Here is an 18,831-nt window from a genome sequence, read left to right as displayed (position 1 = left end):
TGTATTTTTTTTTCTTGTTTTTGAACACTGACTTTTTGCATGGCAGAAGGTCATCTATGGCGGAAATGTACACACAAGCAGGACTTCTACCAAAAGTCGCACGCGCACACGCACGCACACGCACGGGTAACATTCCACCAGTAAATTGAGTTGTGACAATGGGATCAGGTCAGTGACCTTAAGTGCATTTGTCCGCCTCCCTCCTTCTCAAAAACAGCACTTCCTAGATCAGCACAAACACACACACACACACACACACACACACACACACACACACACACACACACACACACACACACACACACGCACACACGCACACACGCACCTCCTGCAGAGAACATCTGCATCTCAACACCCCCCATCCTCTGGCTCTCACCCCTGCTATGGAAGCACACAATCTTGCTAATCAAACGTTCTGCTTGGGAAAAGACCAAGGTGTTTTAAAAGTGCTGGGAAAAATCTAGAGAATTCGGTTTTTATTACTTTAAAAAGGGAATTGCACTTTTTTGGGGAATTTTGCCTATCGTTCACAATCATTATGAGGGACAAGAACACACGTTTTTTTGTTTTTTTTTACGATTTTAAAGATGATAAAAAAACGCTTGAAAGATGCGGGTAATGGACTTCAAAGCCCTCTAAAAGAACTTCCAAACCCCCCAGCAACGTTTTATATGCACACTGCAAGTCTATGTATAATGTAGTAACAGACATGTTCATAACAATATGTAATATGGACAACATTTTTTACATATTTTGATCATTTTAAGCATTATGTCTTTGTGGAAAATATTGGACACAGTGTGTTGTCAAGCTTATGAGATGCGATGCAAGTGTAAGCCACTGTGACACTATTGCTAATTTTTTTTAAATGTTCTTATTTGATTTCTTACAAATGGCTGTGATGATTATGTCAATGAGGGATTTCTAATCACTGCTATGTTGGAATTCTTATTTATATTGATACTGTTGTTGATATTATTAATTTTTGTTTTGACTACTTTTGGATTGTTTTGTGTCATGTTTGTGTGTCCTCTCAGTTGCTCTGTTGATTGCTATTCTGAATGTTGCTGGGCCGGGTTTGGTTTTGGAATTGGAATTGTATTATTAAAAAAAGTTAAAAGTAGCAATGATTGTCACACACACACTAGGTGTGGCGAAATTATTCTCTGCATTTGACCCGTCACCCTTGATCACCCCCTCGGAGGTGAGGGGAGCAGTGAGCAGCAGCGGTGGCCGCGCCCGGGAATAATTTTTGGTGATGTAACCCCCCAATTCCAACCCTTGATGCTGAGTGTCAAGCAGGGAGGTAATGGGTCCCATTTGTATAGTCTTTGGTATGACCCGGCCGGGGTTTGAACTCACAACCTACCGATCTCAGGGCGGACATTATGGTATTATTGTGTATTATTTTGTTGAATTGATTAATTAAAAAAATAAAAGACATGTTCATAACAATATGTAATATTTACAGTATTTACCAATCATTTCCGGGACTGATTTATTCCGCGCATTGATTTCTGTTTTCATTTTTTAAACAAGTTGAAAAACGTATTCGGGTGTTACCATTTAGTGGTCAATTGTACGGAATATGTACTGTACTGTGCAATCTACTAATAAAAGTTTCAATCATTTAAACTATTTTGGGACAATATAAGATTCACAACCTTAATTTTTTGAAGCTAAATGTAATGCTGCTTATAGAGATGAAGAATGAGACGTTGGAGCAGACGGAAGCCAAGAAAGGAGGATGAGACATAATAACATCCGCGGCCAGTGGACCAAAGGAACAATGGTATTTTTATTTTTTATTTTTTATTTTTAAATAAAAAATTACAATCATGTGTGCTAACGGACTGTATCCCTTGCAGACTGTATTGATGTATATATTGATATATAATGTAGGAACCAGAATATTAATAACAGAAAGAAACAACCCTTTTGTGTGAATGAGTGTAAATGGGGGAGGGAGGTTTTTTGGGTTGGTGCACTAATTGTAAGTGTATCTTGTGTTTTTTTATGTTGATTTAATAAAAATGTAAAAAATTAAAATTTTGGTTGGGGACCACTGCTCTATAGGACAGGAGCACTGCTGTTTTTTAAGGCATACTTAAAAAAGGACGACAGGAGAGCTCTTTTGTTTTTAAGGACATACTACACAAATCTTGGGGAGAGCTCTACTACTTTTAATCAGAAAAAAAGCTAGTCAAAGATACTCTATATCAGGGGTGTCAAACTCGTTTTCATCGAGGGCCACATTGCAGTTATGGTTGCTCTCAGAGGGCCTCCTTTAACAATGAGTAATATATGAATATACATATATATATACATATATATATATATATATATATATATATATATATATATATATATATATATATATATATATATATATATACATATATATATATATATATATACATATATATATATATATATATATATATATATATATATATATATATATAATACATTACCAATATTTTTTTTTACATAAGCTGCAAAATTGTTTTTTTATTTTACAGTCACGAGAATTTTACAGTAAAAGTAGTTGTTTTTTACAGCTTATAAAAATGGAATAAATAGAATGGAATGGAGAAACAATACCACGGTTTTTATCAGTAAAATTCAAGCAATAGAGTTGCCAGTTTTGTTTTTTTGCCGTAAAATCTTGTTTTAATGGTTTTTTTTGTTAGTTTTTTAATGTTTTAGTGTCTTACTGTATATGGAAAAAAACAGTACCAAAGTTGATTTTACGGTAAAAAAAACAAAAAAAAAACTACGTAAAATCTATTGTCAATTTTGCAGTCTACAATTTGATTGATAATTTGTTTTGAAATCATAAGTCAAGCAGATAATTAAGTACAGTATTTATCTTTATTTTAACAAAAAATATTTTTGGAATACTAGATGATGTCATATTTTGATTTTGATAATATTGAATTTTAAAAATATATGCAATTGCTTGCAGTACATGATTTTTAATGTCAAAAGGGAAAGAAAACAAATATATTCAGTAGGAAAAGATTAAGCATTTTATTAACGCATATTATTTCCAGGCTTTCGCGGGCCACAAAAAATAATGTGGCGGGCCAGATTTGGCCCCCGGGCCTTGAGTTTGACACCTGTGCTCTATATTATTGAAGCCCTCGGCTGTTTTTAGGAACCTGCTGCAAAAAGTGATTCAAAAGTCAATTAAATAGATAGATAGATAGATAGTACTTTATTGATTCCTTCAGGAGAGTTCCCTCAAATGACAAGTGTTGTGTTTTTTCAGGACCTACTGCAAAAACGCTGGCCAAAGATTCTCTGACAAGGACAAAAGTGCTTTGGTGTTCAGTGTTTCCCATAAACTGCCAAGATACCTGTGGCGATGGGGGCGTGGCTATGGGCGTGGTCACCATGACATCATCGAGTAATTTGCATAATTTACTACGATGATTTGGCTAAAAAAATGTATACTTACTAATTAATAATAACAGTTTTGTTTTAAACGTCCATCCATCCATCCATCCATTTTACAATATAATTACAACACTTTATGTACATATTTATATACAGATTTGAACAATAAGTTATTCACTGAAATATATTTATTAATTGTGGTTCTTACAAAAAATATATCTTATAAAACATAAAAGCTAAAATGTCTCAAAGCTCTGCCCCTTTAATTAGTGCATACTAAATCATTTAACTTTAGCCTACTACTACAACCATATTATTTACCAGCAACATAAAGTGAAACAGAGGCAGAGGTGTCCTGCCACAGTCAGTAACAAATAAACAGAAAACAGTAGTGGTGGTAGATAGACACAGAGCTTCATCAAACATCTGATCCACTGAACAAAGAGCTCCAAAAATCTTGAACTTTAGACTGCCATCAGTTTTACTCCCTACACTTAACCATGTGTTTCCTACTGCCTGCAGACTTTGCACCCTTTGTTATATACACATGTTGTGTTTCTAATATAAATACATTTAATAAAGTCAAATACAAATAAGGCAACAAGAGAAGTATCCTACACTTCTCTTTTGTAAAGTAAATCTGAACAGCCGATATGGGAATCTACATCAACTATGTGATTTGCCTGAGAAGCTGGAGAGGACAAAAAAAATAAAAATAAATAAAAAAAAATATATATATATATATTTTTATTTTTTTAAAATTTGTGGCGGACGTAATTCTTTCGTGGCGGGCCGCCACAAATAAATGAATGTGTGGGAAACCCTGGTGTTTGTAGGAATCCGCTGCAAACTGGTTAGTATCTGCCTAATTCAGAGCTGAAGTTGTGGGCCAGTGTGATGTCATTGACTGCTTCAAAGCCGGTGATTTATAAAACGATCCAGGCCACACCAGTGCTGTACAGTACGTGTGTGGCCGCAGTGTCAGTGTCACATGTCGGCACTGATTCTTCCAATTTGGGCATCTGGAATGGAAGACTTGAGAACGAAGCTAAGCTAGCAGACACCGCTTTGTTTATGAAAGCAGTCACGCATCCTCTCAGCTGCGTCACGGTCCCCATTTCCAGAACGTTAACACAAAACTTATTGTGAGTTTAAAAAAAACAAGTTTAACATTGCAAATCGTTCGTGTTCCCTTTAAAAACGGCGCTCAATGAGCCAAGCTGGCTCTCCTTTTAAAAACGCCTCAACAGTCTTCCTTCAGTTCATTTCATTTTACTTATCCATAAAATCTTTGGCCTGGCTGTCGTTCCACTCTTTGCACTTGTCTGTATTTTCCATTTTCTACACATCTGTGTATGGCTTATTCAATAATTACGCTGTGACTCAGCCAGAAGAGAATCTTGTGCTGTGGATCACTGACAGTGGGACAACAGACACACACACACACAAAACTCAGATTCAATGCCTTGCTCAATATTTCACTCCATTCATGCCTTTTTCAGTGTGATTTGAGGGATTTGCAAAAATGTATTGTAACTTGTATGGTAACGTGTACTTATTTCAACCATTAGGGAACATTAGTGTATTGTTTTGTCATCTACTACACTGCAAAAACTGAAATCTAAGTAAGATGAAATATCTCAAATAAGGGTGATATTTGCTTATTTTCTGTCTGATAAGATAATTCTTCTCACTAAGCAGATTTTATGTTAGAGTGTTTTACTTGTTTTAAGTGTTTTGGTCCTAAATGATCTCAGTAAGATATTACAGCTTGTTGCTGGGATTTTATGACCTATATTGAGTAAAACATGCTTGAAACTAGAATATCAACTGTTGCAAAGCTGTGTCATCAACACTCACAAGTATAAAACTACTTTTTCAAAGTAATAATTTCTTACTTCAAGCATGAAAAAAAAAATCATAATTTTGACACAATTGTGTCTCATAATTAAAACAGATGACAGCCAAATGGACTTGGCTGTTTTATTTTCAATGAAACAATAGAAAATACGTACTCATATAGTAGTACAGTTGGCACAGTACAGTAAACTGACAGTTAATATTTAAACATTTAACATTTCAAACAATTTTGAACAGAAATAGTTCATGCATATTCAGATAAATTCTTCAAAATTACAATTAAAAAAATGTTGTCCAGGGGCCAGGCTGTATATATGCGCACTAATTGACTGAAAGAGCACGCACTTGGCGCGATGATGTCATGTTGTACATGGAAAAATGCATTTTTAGACCATATGATTTGCCTGAGCGGCTAGGAGACCCCGTGAGTAACAAGCGGTTGCCTTGTTGCCTTTCCATTAAGAACAATAAATTAGTTTTTAGTATAAGTTTGCTGGTTTCAAGAAATGTAATGCCGAGCGCATATCATTATGTCAAGATAATGGCACTAGCATTTACTTCATTTAAGAATATCTTTCAACATATTGAGCAAAAAGGTCTCATTTTTGTCTCTACCAAGAAAAGTGCACTTGTTATTAGTGAGAATATACTTATTTTAAGGTATTTTTGGGTTCATTGAGGTTAGCTAATTTGACTTGTTTTGGAAAATCTTGACAAGCCGAATTTTCTTGTTCTATTGGCAGATAAATTTGCTTAGTTCAAATAAAATACCCTTAATTTTTGTATTTTTTTTCCTTGTTTTTGAACACTGACTTTTTGCAGTGCAGTCGGTGCAGTCCCGAAAAGTCAACAAGAAAATCCCTTGCAGTAACTAGAGAGTAACCTACATTTTTGTTCATGCACACAAAACAGCAGACATCCGTGAAACCAGCTGGTGTAGCATGTGTCAGCCTCATATCTTGTCTCAAGTGTTGTCTTTCCATCAGGGGACAAGATGTCACGGGAACACTATACACACAGTAATTAAGGGCGTAACGGTACACCAAAATTTCGGTTCGGTACGTACCTCGGTTTAGAGGTCACGGTTCGGTTCATTTTCGGTACAGTAAGAAAACGACAAAATATAAATGTTTTGGTTATTTATTTACCAAATTTGTAAAGAATGGCTTTATCCTTTTAACATTGGGAACACCATAATAATTCTGCCCAAAAATAGAAGTAGCTCTGTGTGTGATGGATGCGAGCCACCACTAGGCTGATCAGTGCAACAGCACAACAATAACATACATATACACACAGGGTCCATTGCCAGGGTTAATGCGGTCAACATATATCAAATAAAAACTAAATAAGATAAGGCTCAGAATGGTTTCTTAACAAAACCTTTCTACATATAAAGTGCTTTTTTTGATTGATTGATTGAGGCTTTTATTAGTAGATTGCACAGTACAGTATATATTCCATACAATTGACCACTAAATGGTAACACCCCAATAAGTTTTTCAACTTGTTTAAGTCGGGGTCCGCGTTAATCAACATTAAACTGCCTCAAATTGAATAAAATGACAAAACTTTTCTTCTACATATAAAAAGTGCAACATTAAACAGTTTCAAGTCAACTCAGCCTCAGATTAACTTTTCTTTTCCCCCCCCAGCCTTTAACCCTGGTGACTTTCACTCAATCTTCATGTTTTTAGCCCGAAAAATCAGTTTCTCCACATTGTCTGCAGAAAGAGCAGACCTGCTTGCAGTTACAATGTCTCCAGGTAGTGCCTGGCTAACTTGCCATATAAGAGGATATATGGGCTCATTGTTCTTCCACCATAGAAGTGGGTCAAAATCTAGTTTCTAATGCAATATGGTCTTAAATCTGCTGCTGTAAAAACACCAACGGCATTTGTTATTGCTTTAGCCCTGCCTGACTCGCCGAGGAGAGGCTGCTTGAATGCGGTGTTTGCACGACGCTGTTACGCTTACGAGGCATTGTAATGCCGAAGGTCGTCTTTTCAATATGCAGAGGGATGTCAGGAAGCGGCTTGCAGGTGAGAATAAATTATTTATTTTAGTTGCAGACCAAATATGCTGCGCGGTGCCCATGGCACGGAAAACAAAAGAGTAGCCAAAAGAGGCTAGTAACAAAATACAGACTATGAGCGTAAAACGAGAGCGTAACTTGTTGCATGGGAACAAACAAGACCACCAGGCCGAGTGAGGCCAGCGCGTAAACTAAATAGCCCTCTGATTAGTGCCCGGACAACAGGTGAGAGTCTCGAACACTAACCAGAGGCAGCTGAGCACAATCTGCCGTCCTGGCAACAGAAACAAACACAAGGTGCTGAAAACACACGTGACACTAAAAAGTAAACAAACTGTGATCCGAGCAGCGGATCCTAACAGACGCTTGTCTTTCTCTTCGTTGAAGCCATGTTCACTTGGGGGTGGTGACGCTTCAAATGGGTTAGTGTTGTCAGAAGCATACCTGCCGCTGCTGAACAATGTCGGCAAACCTCCGTCCTCCATTGTTGTATCGCACCGCAAAGCCGAAGTGTTCCCAAACGGGAGATCTTAACGAGGCAAGAGGGTCTTCCAGCTCTGGCTTTTACATGTTGTCGTAGCCCGGTCGCTGCTAGCATGCCGTGTGTTGTGCCTCGGTGTGCATTGTTTACACAACGTGCGGTGCGCTACTTAATATGTCCGTGTGGAAACTCGTTCGGTACACCTCCAAACCGAACCGAACCCCCCGTACCGAAACGGTTCAATACAAATACACGTACCGTTACACCCTTAACAATAATACCTTAAAATAGTGGCGATTGGCTATCATGCAAGTCGTTGCATGATAGGCCCCCCCTGGGTATAATCTGGCTTCACTACACATCTTAAAATGAAGCCTGGATCTCTGCCAACAATTAGTCAGCTACAGATGTGGGAGCTGTAAGTTTGATACGTTTTTAATAGAGATGTCCGATAATGGGTTTTTTGCCGATATTCCGATATTGTCCAACTCTTAATTACCGATTCCGATATCAACCGATACCGATACATACAGTCGTGGAATTAACACATTATTATGCCTAATTTTGTTGGGATGCCCCGCTGGATGCATTAAACAATGTAACTTCACCATGAATTGATTAACGTGGACCCCAACTTAAACAAGTTGAAAAACAGGTGTTTGGTGGTAGCGGGGGTGTATATTGTAGCGTCCCGGAAGAGTTAGTGCTGCAAGGGGTTCTGGGTATTTCTTCTGTTGTGTTTATGTTGTGTCACGGTGCGGATGTTCTCCCGAAATGTGTTTGTCATTCTTGTTTGGTGTGGGTTCACAGTGTGGCGCATATTTATACGGACACCCTCAGTGTGACCTGTATGGCTGTTGACCAAGTATGCGTTGCATTCACTTATGTGTGTGTTAAAGCCGCATATATTATGTGACTGGGCCGGCACGCTGTTTGTATGGAGGAAAAGCAGACGTGACGACAGGTTGTAGAGGACGCTAAAGGCAGTGCCTTTAAGGCACGCCCCCAATATTGTTGGCCGGGTGGAAATCGGGAGAGATTCGGGAGAATGGTTGCCCCGGGAGATTTTCGGGAGGGGCACTGAAATTCCGGAGTCTCCCGGGAAAATCGGGAGGGTTGGCAAGTATGCCCTACGTCCGTGTTTTACCGGATATGTACTGCTCCGTACAGCGGCGTTTTAAAAAGTCATTACCGTATTTTTCGGACTATAAGTCGCAGTATTTTTCATAGTTTGGCCGGGGGTGCGACTTATACTCAGGAGCGACTTATGTGTGAAATGATTAACACATTAGCGTAAAATATCAAATAATATTATTTAGCTCATTCACGTAAGAGACTAGACGTATAAGATTTCATGGGATTTAGCGATTAGGAGTGACAGATTGTTTGGTAAACGTATAGCATGTTCTATATGTTATAGTTATTTGAATGACTCTTACCATAATATGTTACGTTAACATACCAGGCACGTTCTCAGTTGGTTATTTATGCCTCATATAACGTACACTTATTCAGCCTGTTGTTCACTATTCTTTATTTATTTTAAATTGCCTTTCAAATGTCTATTCTTGGTGTTGGGTTTTATCAAATAAATTTCCCCCACAAATGCGACTTATACTCAAGTGCGACTTATATATGTTTTTTTCCTTCTTTATTATGCATTTTCGGCCGGTGCGACTTATACTCCGGAGCGACATATAGTCCGAAAAATACGGTAATTTTACTTTTTGAAACCCATACCGATAATTTCCGATATTACATTTCAAAGCATTTATCCGCCGATAATATATAATATATATAGTTTTTAATCTTTCGCTTTTCTTCAGCAAATATGCTAAATTAGCATGATGTTGCTATCAAAATGTGAGTTTTAATGTTAGCATGTAGCTCACATCACTGTCTTCCTGTGCCACTCCTTAATGTTACATTGTTGTATGCGATATATGGCGATGGACAATGCAGAGCTGCAGTGTATATGTAAAAAGGTGGATAAAGTACACAGATGTTTGCATCTTCTCTTACTTAATTTTTTTCCCAACGTTGAAAGTGCTTCCTACATTGCAAAAACTGAAATCTAAGTAAGATTAAATATCTCAAATAAGGGTGATATTTGCTTATTTTCTGTCTGATAAGATCATTCTTCTCAATAAGCAGATTTTATGTTAAAGTATTTTACTTGTTTTAAGGGTTTTGGTCCTAAATGATCTCAGTAAGATATTACAGCTTGTTGCTGAGATTTGATGACCTATATTGAGTAAAACATGCTTGAAACTAGAATATCAACTGTTGCAAAGCTGTGTCATCAACACTCACAAGTATAAAACTGCTTTTTTAAAGTAATCATTTCTTACTTCAAGCATGAACAAAAAAATCCTGATGCCGAGCGCATATCATTATGTCAAGATAATGGCACTAGCATTTACTTAATTTAAGAATATTTTTCAACATATTGAGCAAAAGGGTCTCTTTTTTTTCTACCAAGAAAAGTGCACTTGTTATTAGTGAGAATATACTTATTTTAAGGTATTTTTGCGTTCATTGAGGTTAGCTAATTTTACTTGTTTTGGAAAGTTTTGACAAGCCGAATTTTCTTGTTCTATTGGCAGATAATTTTGCTTAGTTCAAATAAAATACCCCTCATTTTTGTATTTTTTTTGCTGGTTTTTGAACACTGACTTTTTGCAGTGTAATCTACAAAAGCTGAAAAAATTTCCGACATTGGCAAAAACAAAAGAACTATCAGATTTCCCCCAAGAGACGACTGACGTTGGATAATAAACTTTTGAGAATAATATAAATAAAATACAATTTCAATATTATTACAAGAAATAATATTGTTTAAAAAATGCATTCACTCAAAAAGGTCTCCGCTCTCATACCTACCCTCCAATAAAAACAGTTCAGTAAATTAGCCTCCATGCACGTACAGAACGGTCCCAAATAGTAATGTTACGAAGGAAGGAACAGACCCACTGATTTTAATAGGACACCTGGGATAAAAAAAAATAAAATTCTACATTCTTACTTGTTCTCGTTGGTTGCGTCGTATCGTGGCATGGGATCATTGTCATTGCCGTTGACGTCAAAGCTTGCTTGGTGGTCCTGGAAGAGGCACAGTGGTTGGGAGAGAAAAAAATCGAAACATCAGAAAAGATGAGAAAAAGCTGCGAGTACAAAAAAAAAAAAAACTGATTCTACAATCATCAGCATGTGTGTGCTCCCGGCACGTGTAAAACAAAAAGAAAAAAGCCCTCTCCATCCCAATGAAAGGGTTGACATCACCATCAAACTGAATGCGAACGACACTGACTAAAGCTCGCCCTTTGGCGTAAACAAATCCAGGTGCCTTAAGGAGCTAATAAGCCAAGCTTTGGCGCTGTCAAAAGGGGGTGTGAATCATTTTATCTGCGCGCTTGAATGATGGCCTCACCTGCAGCCTCGGGCCGAGAAGTTCCAAACGGGCCTCTGTGACATACCTAGACGTGCACATACAGCGTAATCCCATGCAAATGCACGTACGCGCGGCATATATGTACACCCTCAGGGAGGAGGAATGTGATGTCGTCTAAAGCATTATCAACATAGTGTTCAATTAATTCATATTAATATTACATTTTGTCAAGTTACAATAAAACAGAAGGTCAACTTGGACATACTAATTAAGAGTAGACAGTGTAGAGCTTGTATTGCTGTATGAGTCATCACACACATTGTGTAAATATACCCTACGGTCAAGCATGGTGGTGATCAGGGGCCGTATTTATCAAGCTTCTTAGAATTACTCCTAAGAAGTCTGCTAAGAGTTGACTTATGAGTGAAGAAATTCTTCGCTGAAAGCTGCACTTAAAGGTTACTTATCAAGCGTCTTACTCACACTTTCAGCGAAGTGTAGGACTGAATCTTAAGTGTCACACTCAGAGCTGAATTACGACATTACTATGTGCCGTAAACGGAATTTTAGGTGGCGTCATTTCCGTGTCCATAGAAATGACCAATCACGGAAGGGAATGCCTGGTTCACACCAACGGCGCTTGCCGCGCTTGAAAGCGGCGAAAAAAAGCGCCGTCATTTTTGTCAATTTTTCCACGAATATCCCGATCTCCGAAGTAATGTTATGCTTTGATACGCTCTGATACGAATTAGTTGCCGCTTTGTTACCGTTCCTCACGATTTGATACGCTTTAAATCACGCTTTGATACGTTTTATTACGCTTTATTGAACTTTATTATGCTTTGATGCGATCATGACGCTTTAAATCAGGCTCTGACACGATTATCAAGCTCTGTTGTGCATTGCTACAACAAAAATAAGGAAAAAATTAGAAAAACTCAGTATACTGTTTTCCACACATTTTTTATATTCATATATTTTTTCAATTTCTCTTCTTTTTTCGTTATATTATGTTTTATATCTTCATTTCTTTTATTTCTTCGTCATCTTAATAAATATCTATCTTTCATTTCTTATGCTAGTTGACAATAATAAAAGGCATTTCTTTTATTTTTTATATTCATTTATTTTTTCAATTTCTCTTTTTTTTCCTGTTATATTATGTTTTATATCTTCATTTATTTTATTTCTTTGTCATCTTAATAAATATCTATCTTTCATTTCTTATGCTAGTTGACAATAATAAAAGGCATTTCTTTTATTTTTTATATTCATTTATTTTTTCAATTTCTCTTTTTTTTCCGTTATATTATGTTTTATATCTTCATTTATTTTATTTCTTTGTCATCTTAATAAATATCTATCTTTCATTTCTTATGCTAGTTGACAATAAAAAAAGGCATTTCTTTTATTTTTTGTATTCATTTATTTTTTCAATTTCTCTTTTTTTTCATTATATTATGTTTTATATCTTAATTTCTTTTATTTCTTTGTCATCTTAATAAATATCTATCTTTCATTTCTTATGCTAGTTGACAATAAAAAAAGGCATTTCTTTTAGTTTTTATATTCATTTATTTTTTCAATTTCTATTTTTTTTCGTTATATTATGTCTTATATCTTCATTTCTTTTATTTCTTTGTCATCTTAATAAATATCTATCTTTCATTTCTTATGCTAGTTGACAATAATAAAAGGCATTTCTTTTATTTTTTATATTCATTTATTTTTTCAATTTCTCTTTTTTTCCCTTTATATTACGTTTTATATCTTCATTTATTTTATTTCTTTGTCATCTTAATAAATATCTATCTTTCATTTCTTATGCTAGTTGACAATAAAAAAAAGGCATTTCTTTTATTTTTTGTATTCATTTATTTTTTCAATTTCTCTTTTTTTTTCATTATATTATGTTTTATATCTTAATTTCTTTTATTTCTTTGTCATCTTAATAAATATCTATCTTTCATTTCTTATGCTAGTTGACAATAATAAAAGGCATTTCTTTTAAACGTAACATTTTCATACAGAAAAATGATAGACAGTAATGTCAAACTGCAACATCAAACAGCAGAAGTACAGAAACAATGATCATCGTATAAAAAAGGCAATGATGCAAAAGAGAATGGATTTGTAATCCTGTGTTGGTTTTACATAAAGTTTCAATGTCACTAGTCAATATCACAGTCACTTCCTATTGCGCTTTGAACCAAGATCTGTTAAGCTTTCCTACGCTTTGAGTCAAGCTTTGCTGAGCTTTGTCAGGCTTTGTCACGCTTTGATACGCTCTCGGCGCTTTATTCCATTCTTGACAGAGCGCAGAATTTTTTTAAACCGTTTAAAAAAATGTGGCGAACTTGCCGCATGTCCCGCTTCACTACAAGCTTTCCCACCATCCATTAGGACCCTCACGCTTTAATCAGGCTTTGTTACGCTTTAACGCCGCTTTGCATGCCGCTTTAAAGCGCCGTCAAAGCGCCGTTGGTGTGAACCTAGCATAAGAATAAAGAAATATCTTAAAAATATTTAAGTGGACAATGGGAGTGTATATTTTGACAATAAACTACAAAATAATACAAAACAAACAAACAATATTGGCAATGAATCAAAAATAAATGTTTCCTTTTCTTTCCAATTCATTAATTAGGCAACTCGTTTAAATGCAGTTTGCTTCTGCTGAATTATCCGGGGTGTAGTTGGAAAGTCAATGAAACGCATGACGAGGTGAGGAGCAGTAAGGGTCATTATAGTTTCCATAACAATTCTGCTTACTGACGGTTGTGATGGCCCCAAATCATCAGCGTTACACTGTTGCATTTTCCCAATATCGAAGCATTGTGATGACCTTTAGTTCGGCTGTGAAAGCTCTGCTGCGTGATGTTGCTGATGAGACGACGCCCCTTATTAAATCTGTGACAAAAATAATACCCGCTCTGTCTAAACCAGGAGTCACCAACACGGTGCCCACGGGCACCAGGTAGCCCGTAAGGACCAGATGAGTAGCCCGCTGGCCTGTTCTAAAAATAGCTCAAATAGCAGCACTTACCAGTGAACTGCCTCTATTTTTTAAATTTTATTTATTTACTAGCAAGCTGGTCTCGCTTTTCCGAACATTTTTAATTCTAAGAGAGACAAAACTCAAATAGAATTTGAAAATCCAAGAAAATATTTTGAAGACTTGGTCTTCACTTGTTTAAATAAATTCATTAATTTTTTTACTTTGCTTCTTATAACTTTCAGAAAGACAATTTAAATCAATGTTCAAGTAAATTTATTTTTTATTGTAAAGAATAATAAATACATTTTGATTTAATTCTTCATTTTAGCTTCGGTTTTTTCGACGAAGAATATTTGTGAAATATTTCTTCAAACTTATTATGATTAAAATTTTTAAAAATTATTCTGGCAAATCTAGAAAATCTGTAGAATCAAATTTAAATCTTATTTCAAAGTCTTTTGAATTTCTTTTAAAAAATTTGTTCTGGAAAATCTAGAAGAAATAATGATTTGTCTTTGTTAGAAATATAGCTTGGTCCAATTTGTTATATATTCTAACGAAGTGCAGATTGTCATCAAAATTCTAAAATTAATCTTGATCAGGAAAAATGACTAATGATGTTCCATAAATTATTTTTTTATTTTTTCAAAAAGATTCGAATTAGCTATTTTTTTTTTTTTTTTTTTTTTTCGGTTGAATTTTAAAGAGTCGAAATTGAAGATAAACTATGTTTCAAAATTTAGTTGTCATTTTTTTCGTGTTTTCTCCTCTTTTAAACCGTTGAATTAAGTGTAAATATCATTAATTATTAATAATAACATAGAGTTAAAGGTAAATTGAGCAAATTGGCTATTTCTGGCAATTTATTTAAGGGTGTATCAAACTGGTAGCCCTTCGCATTAATCAGTACCCAAGAAGTAGCTCTTGGTTTCAAAAAGGTTGGTGACCCCTGCTCTAAACGATACTGTTTGATCAGCTGCTCGTCATCAAACAAAGCCAGGACATCCTTCCGCTCCCTGAACGTTCGTGCACGTCTCTCTCGCCTCAGTGCCATCCCCCGCTGGCAACTCCTAACCACTTAGGACACCTCTGAAGGTCTCTTAAATATCGTGGAGAGTAGGAGTGATTCTTAGACTTAAGAAAGTGGATAAATAGCTTTTATTCTTAAGTCTGAGAGTAGGACTAAATTTCGCAAATTCTCAGGACTTAAGTGTAAAATGGCACTCTAAGACGCTTGATAAATACGGCCCCAGGTCAAGATCCGCATGTACGAGTGCTGCCGAGGACTGGGAAGCTGTGGTTCATTGAGGGTAAAAACACTCCAACATATACTGTGACATTGTGAAGCAGAGCAAGATCCCCCCCCCCCTCTCTCTAAAATGACAAGGCGCACCTGTGGGGCATCTTCAGGCAAAGGGAAGGAAGGTAGAGGAGCACAAGGTGTGTGTAACATCCACCAGCTCCACCAGTGATGTCATCATGGAGGAGTGGAAGAGGATTCTAGTACCAACCTGTGCAGCTCTGTTCTCAATTCCATACCCATGAGTATTAGGACAGTGCTTGATAACAATGGTGCTCACGATTTTAAACGGACACCAAAAACACAATTTGGAAATGTTCACTGTAGGGCTGGGCGATATATCGATATACTCGATATATCGCAGGTTTGTCTGTGCGATATAGAAAATGACTATATCGTGACTAGAGATGTCCTATCAGCCAATAAATGCTTTAAAATGTAATATCGGAAATTATCGGTATCGGTTTTTTATTATCTGTATCGTTTTTTGTTTTTGTTTTGTTTTTTGGTGTTAAATCAACATAAAAAATACAAGATACACTTACAATTAGTGCACCAACCCAAAAAACCTCCCTCCCCCATTTACACTCATTCACACAAAAGGGTTGTTTCTTTCTGTTATTAATATTCTGGTTCCTACATTATATATCAATATATATCAATACAGTCTGCAAGGGATACAGTCCGTAAGCACACATGATTGTGCGTGCTGCTGGTCCACTAATAGTGCTAACCTTTAACAGTTAATTTGACTCATTTTCATTAATTACTAGTTTCTATGTAGCTGTTTTTATATTGTTTTACTTTCTTTTTTATATCATGAAAATGTTTTTAATTTATTTATCTTATTTTATTATTATTTTTTAAAAAGGACCTTATCTTCACCATACCTGGTTGTCCAAATTAGGCATAATAATGTGTTAATTCCACGACTGTATATATCGGTATCGGTTTATATCGGTATCGATTGATATCGGTATCGGTAATTAAGAGTTGGACAATATCGGAATATCGGATATCGGCAAAAAAAGCCATTATCGGACATCCCTAGTTCTCACGCAGTTGCTTTTAGCTGCGGGCATTACACTACAGGCTCTTCTCACTCTTTCTTGTCTCTCCTTCTCACAGAGACGTAAAACAAGCGCACCTTCTTACATACGTCACATATGCTACCTCTCGCTAAGCAGAGAGGTAGCGGCACGGGTAACGTTAGCTGTGGTGCGAGTGGTAATACGAGAGAGAGAAGGTGCGAATCTGGTAACAAATGAAGGAAGAATTAATTCCCTAGAAAAACAGCGGTGGTTTGGCTTCAAGCGGGAATATGTCGAAAAGACAACCGTAATTTGTCAAGTGTGGGGCAAAAGCGTTGCTACAAAAAGTAGCATTACTGCTAATATGTAGCATCATTTGAAAAGTCACCCACTAGAGCAGACCTGGACATTCTGCGGCCCGCGGGCCGCATCCGGCCCTTTGTGCGTCCCTGTCCGGCCCGCGTGAGGCCAATTATAAATTACAAAATAAATTTTAAAAAGTATCTATGTCGAGTGTGCAATACAACGGTGCTGCTTTTGTTTTGAAAATCGTTATTTGTATTACTTCCGTGTGGACGTATGCGTGTGCGTGATTGTGAGTGAATGTGAACAGCTGCAATCACAAATTACAAAATAAAGTTGAAAAAACATCTATGTCGTGCGCGCAATACAACTGTGCTGCTTTTATTTTGAAAAGTATTATTCATGGGCGTGTGTCCGTGTGTAACCTGCGAGTGAAGGTGCACATGCAGCGACAAGTGATGCACGGTTTACACCCGAGACGCTAAAAAGAGAAAAGTTGATGAAGAATGGCGTGTTTTCAACAAGACATGGACTGCAAAGCAACGTTCCCTCTAAAGTGCGTGCCTGCGCAATTGCGCACTGCTCAAGCGTCCGCTGCGCCCAGCAAATATATGCCGCGCACCAAATCAAATCCCATCTGAATTCTAAACAAAATAAACATATTTATTCTATGTAATTTTGCAATGCAACTTTGAGTGACAGTGACAACAAGCGACCCTAACGGTGTTCGTCAACACCGTTCAATTGAACACCGTTCAATTATTGTAACGTCTATCGAGATGCTTCGAGGACAGGAATTATATCGATCACTTTATTGAGCAAAACTGTTTATATTCGGACATAACCACACCAAAAACATGAGTAAAACAATTCTATCTCGAAAAACTAGTCATTTTCTGCCGTACAACCCAGGCCAAAACCAACTTGTCATCTGTCACCAACACGCATAGCACTAAACCACTGGTGCGTTTATGGCCACACAAAAAGTCGGACAACTCAAACACCACACAAAGTTACACTATGACTCCTCAGTCATACGTGTGCTTATTTTACTGTCATTTATTATTAATTTTAATTTATTTATATTAGTCATGGAATGCTGTTACACACACTATGTTGAAGTATTACTATTATTATTAATTATTATTATTATTATTATTATTATTATTTATCTTATGGTATATATCAAAAATAATATTGCGCAAAATTTAATTGAAATATTGTCGATGTGGCCCTCCAGCAGTGCTCGGGTTGCTCATGCGGCCCCAGGTAAAAATTAATTGCCCACCCCTGCACTAGAGAATGAAGAGTGCTTACTCCGCATGTCAACATCTCCGTTCGGTGCCACACCAACAAAATGCAGAGGCAACCATTTCCACATCAACACCGTATGATAGAAATAGTCAACAACAGAAGGAGATAACGTCCGCAGGAACCTACCACATAGCGAAGGACATACACTATTTGATTTCCTATTATGCAGCTCATTTTTATTTGACATTTATTGAAATATCTTGTGTGACATCCTGCACAAAAGTGCACTTTATATGTTTTAAACTATTGTCGTGGTGTTCTGTACAAAAAGTGCACTTTAATTTAGTGTTGTTTTGATATGTCATCTTAGTGACATCATGCAAAAAAGTGCACTAATAGCTTGTTTTGAAATGTCTCTGTTTTGAAATGACATGAATGTTTGCGCCACTGCTTAGTAACTGTTTAATAAATACACTTTTGGTCAATTGACTTAGTTGTGATTTCCCTCTCTGCATGAAAGTTTAAAATGAGCATATATTAATGCAGTAGGAACAAGAATGTTTTAATGTAGACACATAGAATCATCATACTGCTGTGATTTAGGGCTGCAACAACTAATCAATTAAATTGATTAAAATCGATTATAAAAATAGTTGCCGCAAAATGTTTTAATGTAGACACATAGAATCATCATACTGCTGTGATTTAGGGCTGCAACAACTAATCGATTAAATTGATTAAAATCGATTATAAAAAAATAGTTGCCGATTAATTTA

The 18,831-nt window shown here is 36.4% G+C and overlaps 1 protein-coding gene across 1 annotated transcript in view; it reads right to left on the bottom strand.

Annotated features, from left to right (window-relative positions):
• LOC133631810 (proprotein convertase subtilisin/kexin type 5-like) overlaps positions 1-18,831 on the bottom strand; it is a 199,221-nt gene that overhangs the window by 128,230 nt on the left and 52,160 nt on the right. Inside the window, exon 5 of the mRNA XM_062023971.1 lies at positions 10,804-10,880. Coding sequence (XP_061879955.1) covers positions 10,804-10,880 — 77 coding nt within the window. The remainder of the gene's footprint in view (positions 1-10,803; positions 10,881-18,831) is intronic.

The sequence above is a fragment of the Entelurus aequoreus genome, linkage group LG17 (assembly GCF_033978785.1).
Source record: "Entelurus aequoreus isolate RoL-2023_Sb linkage group LG17, RoL_Eaeq_v1.1, whole genome shotgun sequence".
In the NCBI taxonomy this organism is placed as follows: domain Eukaryota; kingdom Metazoa; phylum Chordata; class Actinopteri; order Syngnathiformes; family Syngnathidae; genus Entelurus; species Entelurus aequoreus.
Note: the sequence above shows the minus strand (reverse complement) of the source record. Positions and strands in the feature narration are given on the sequence as shown.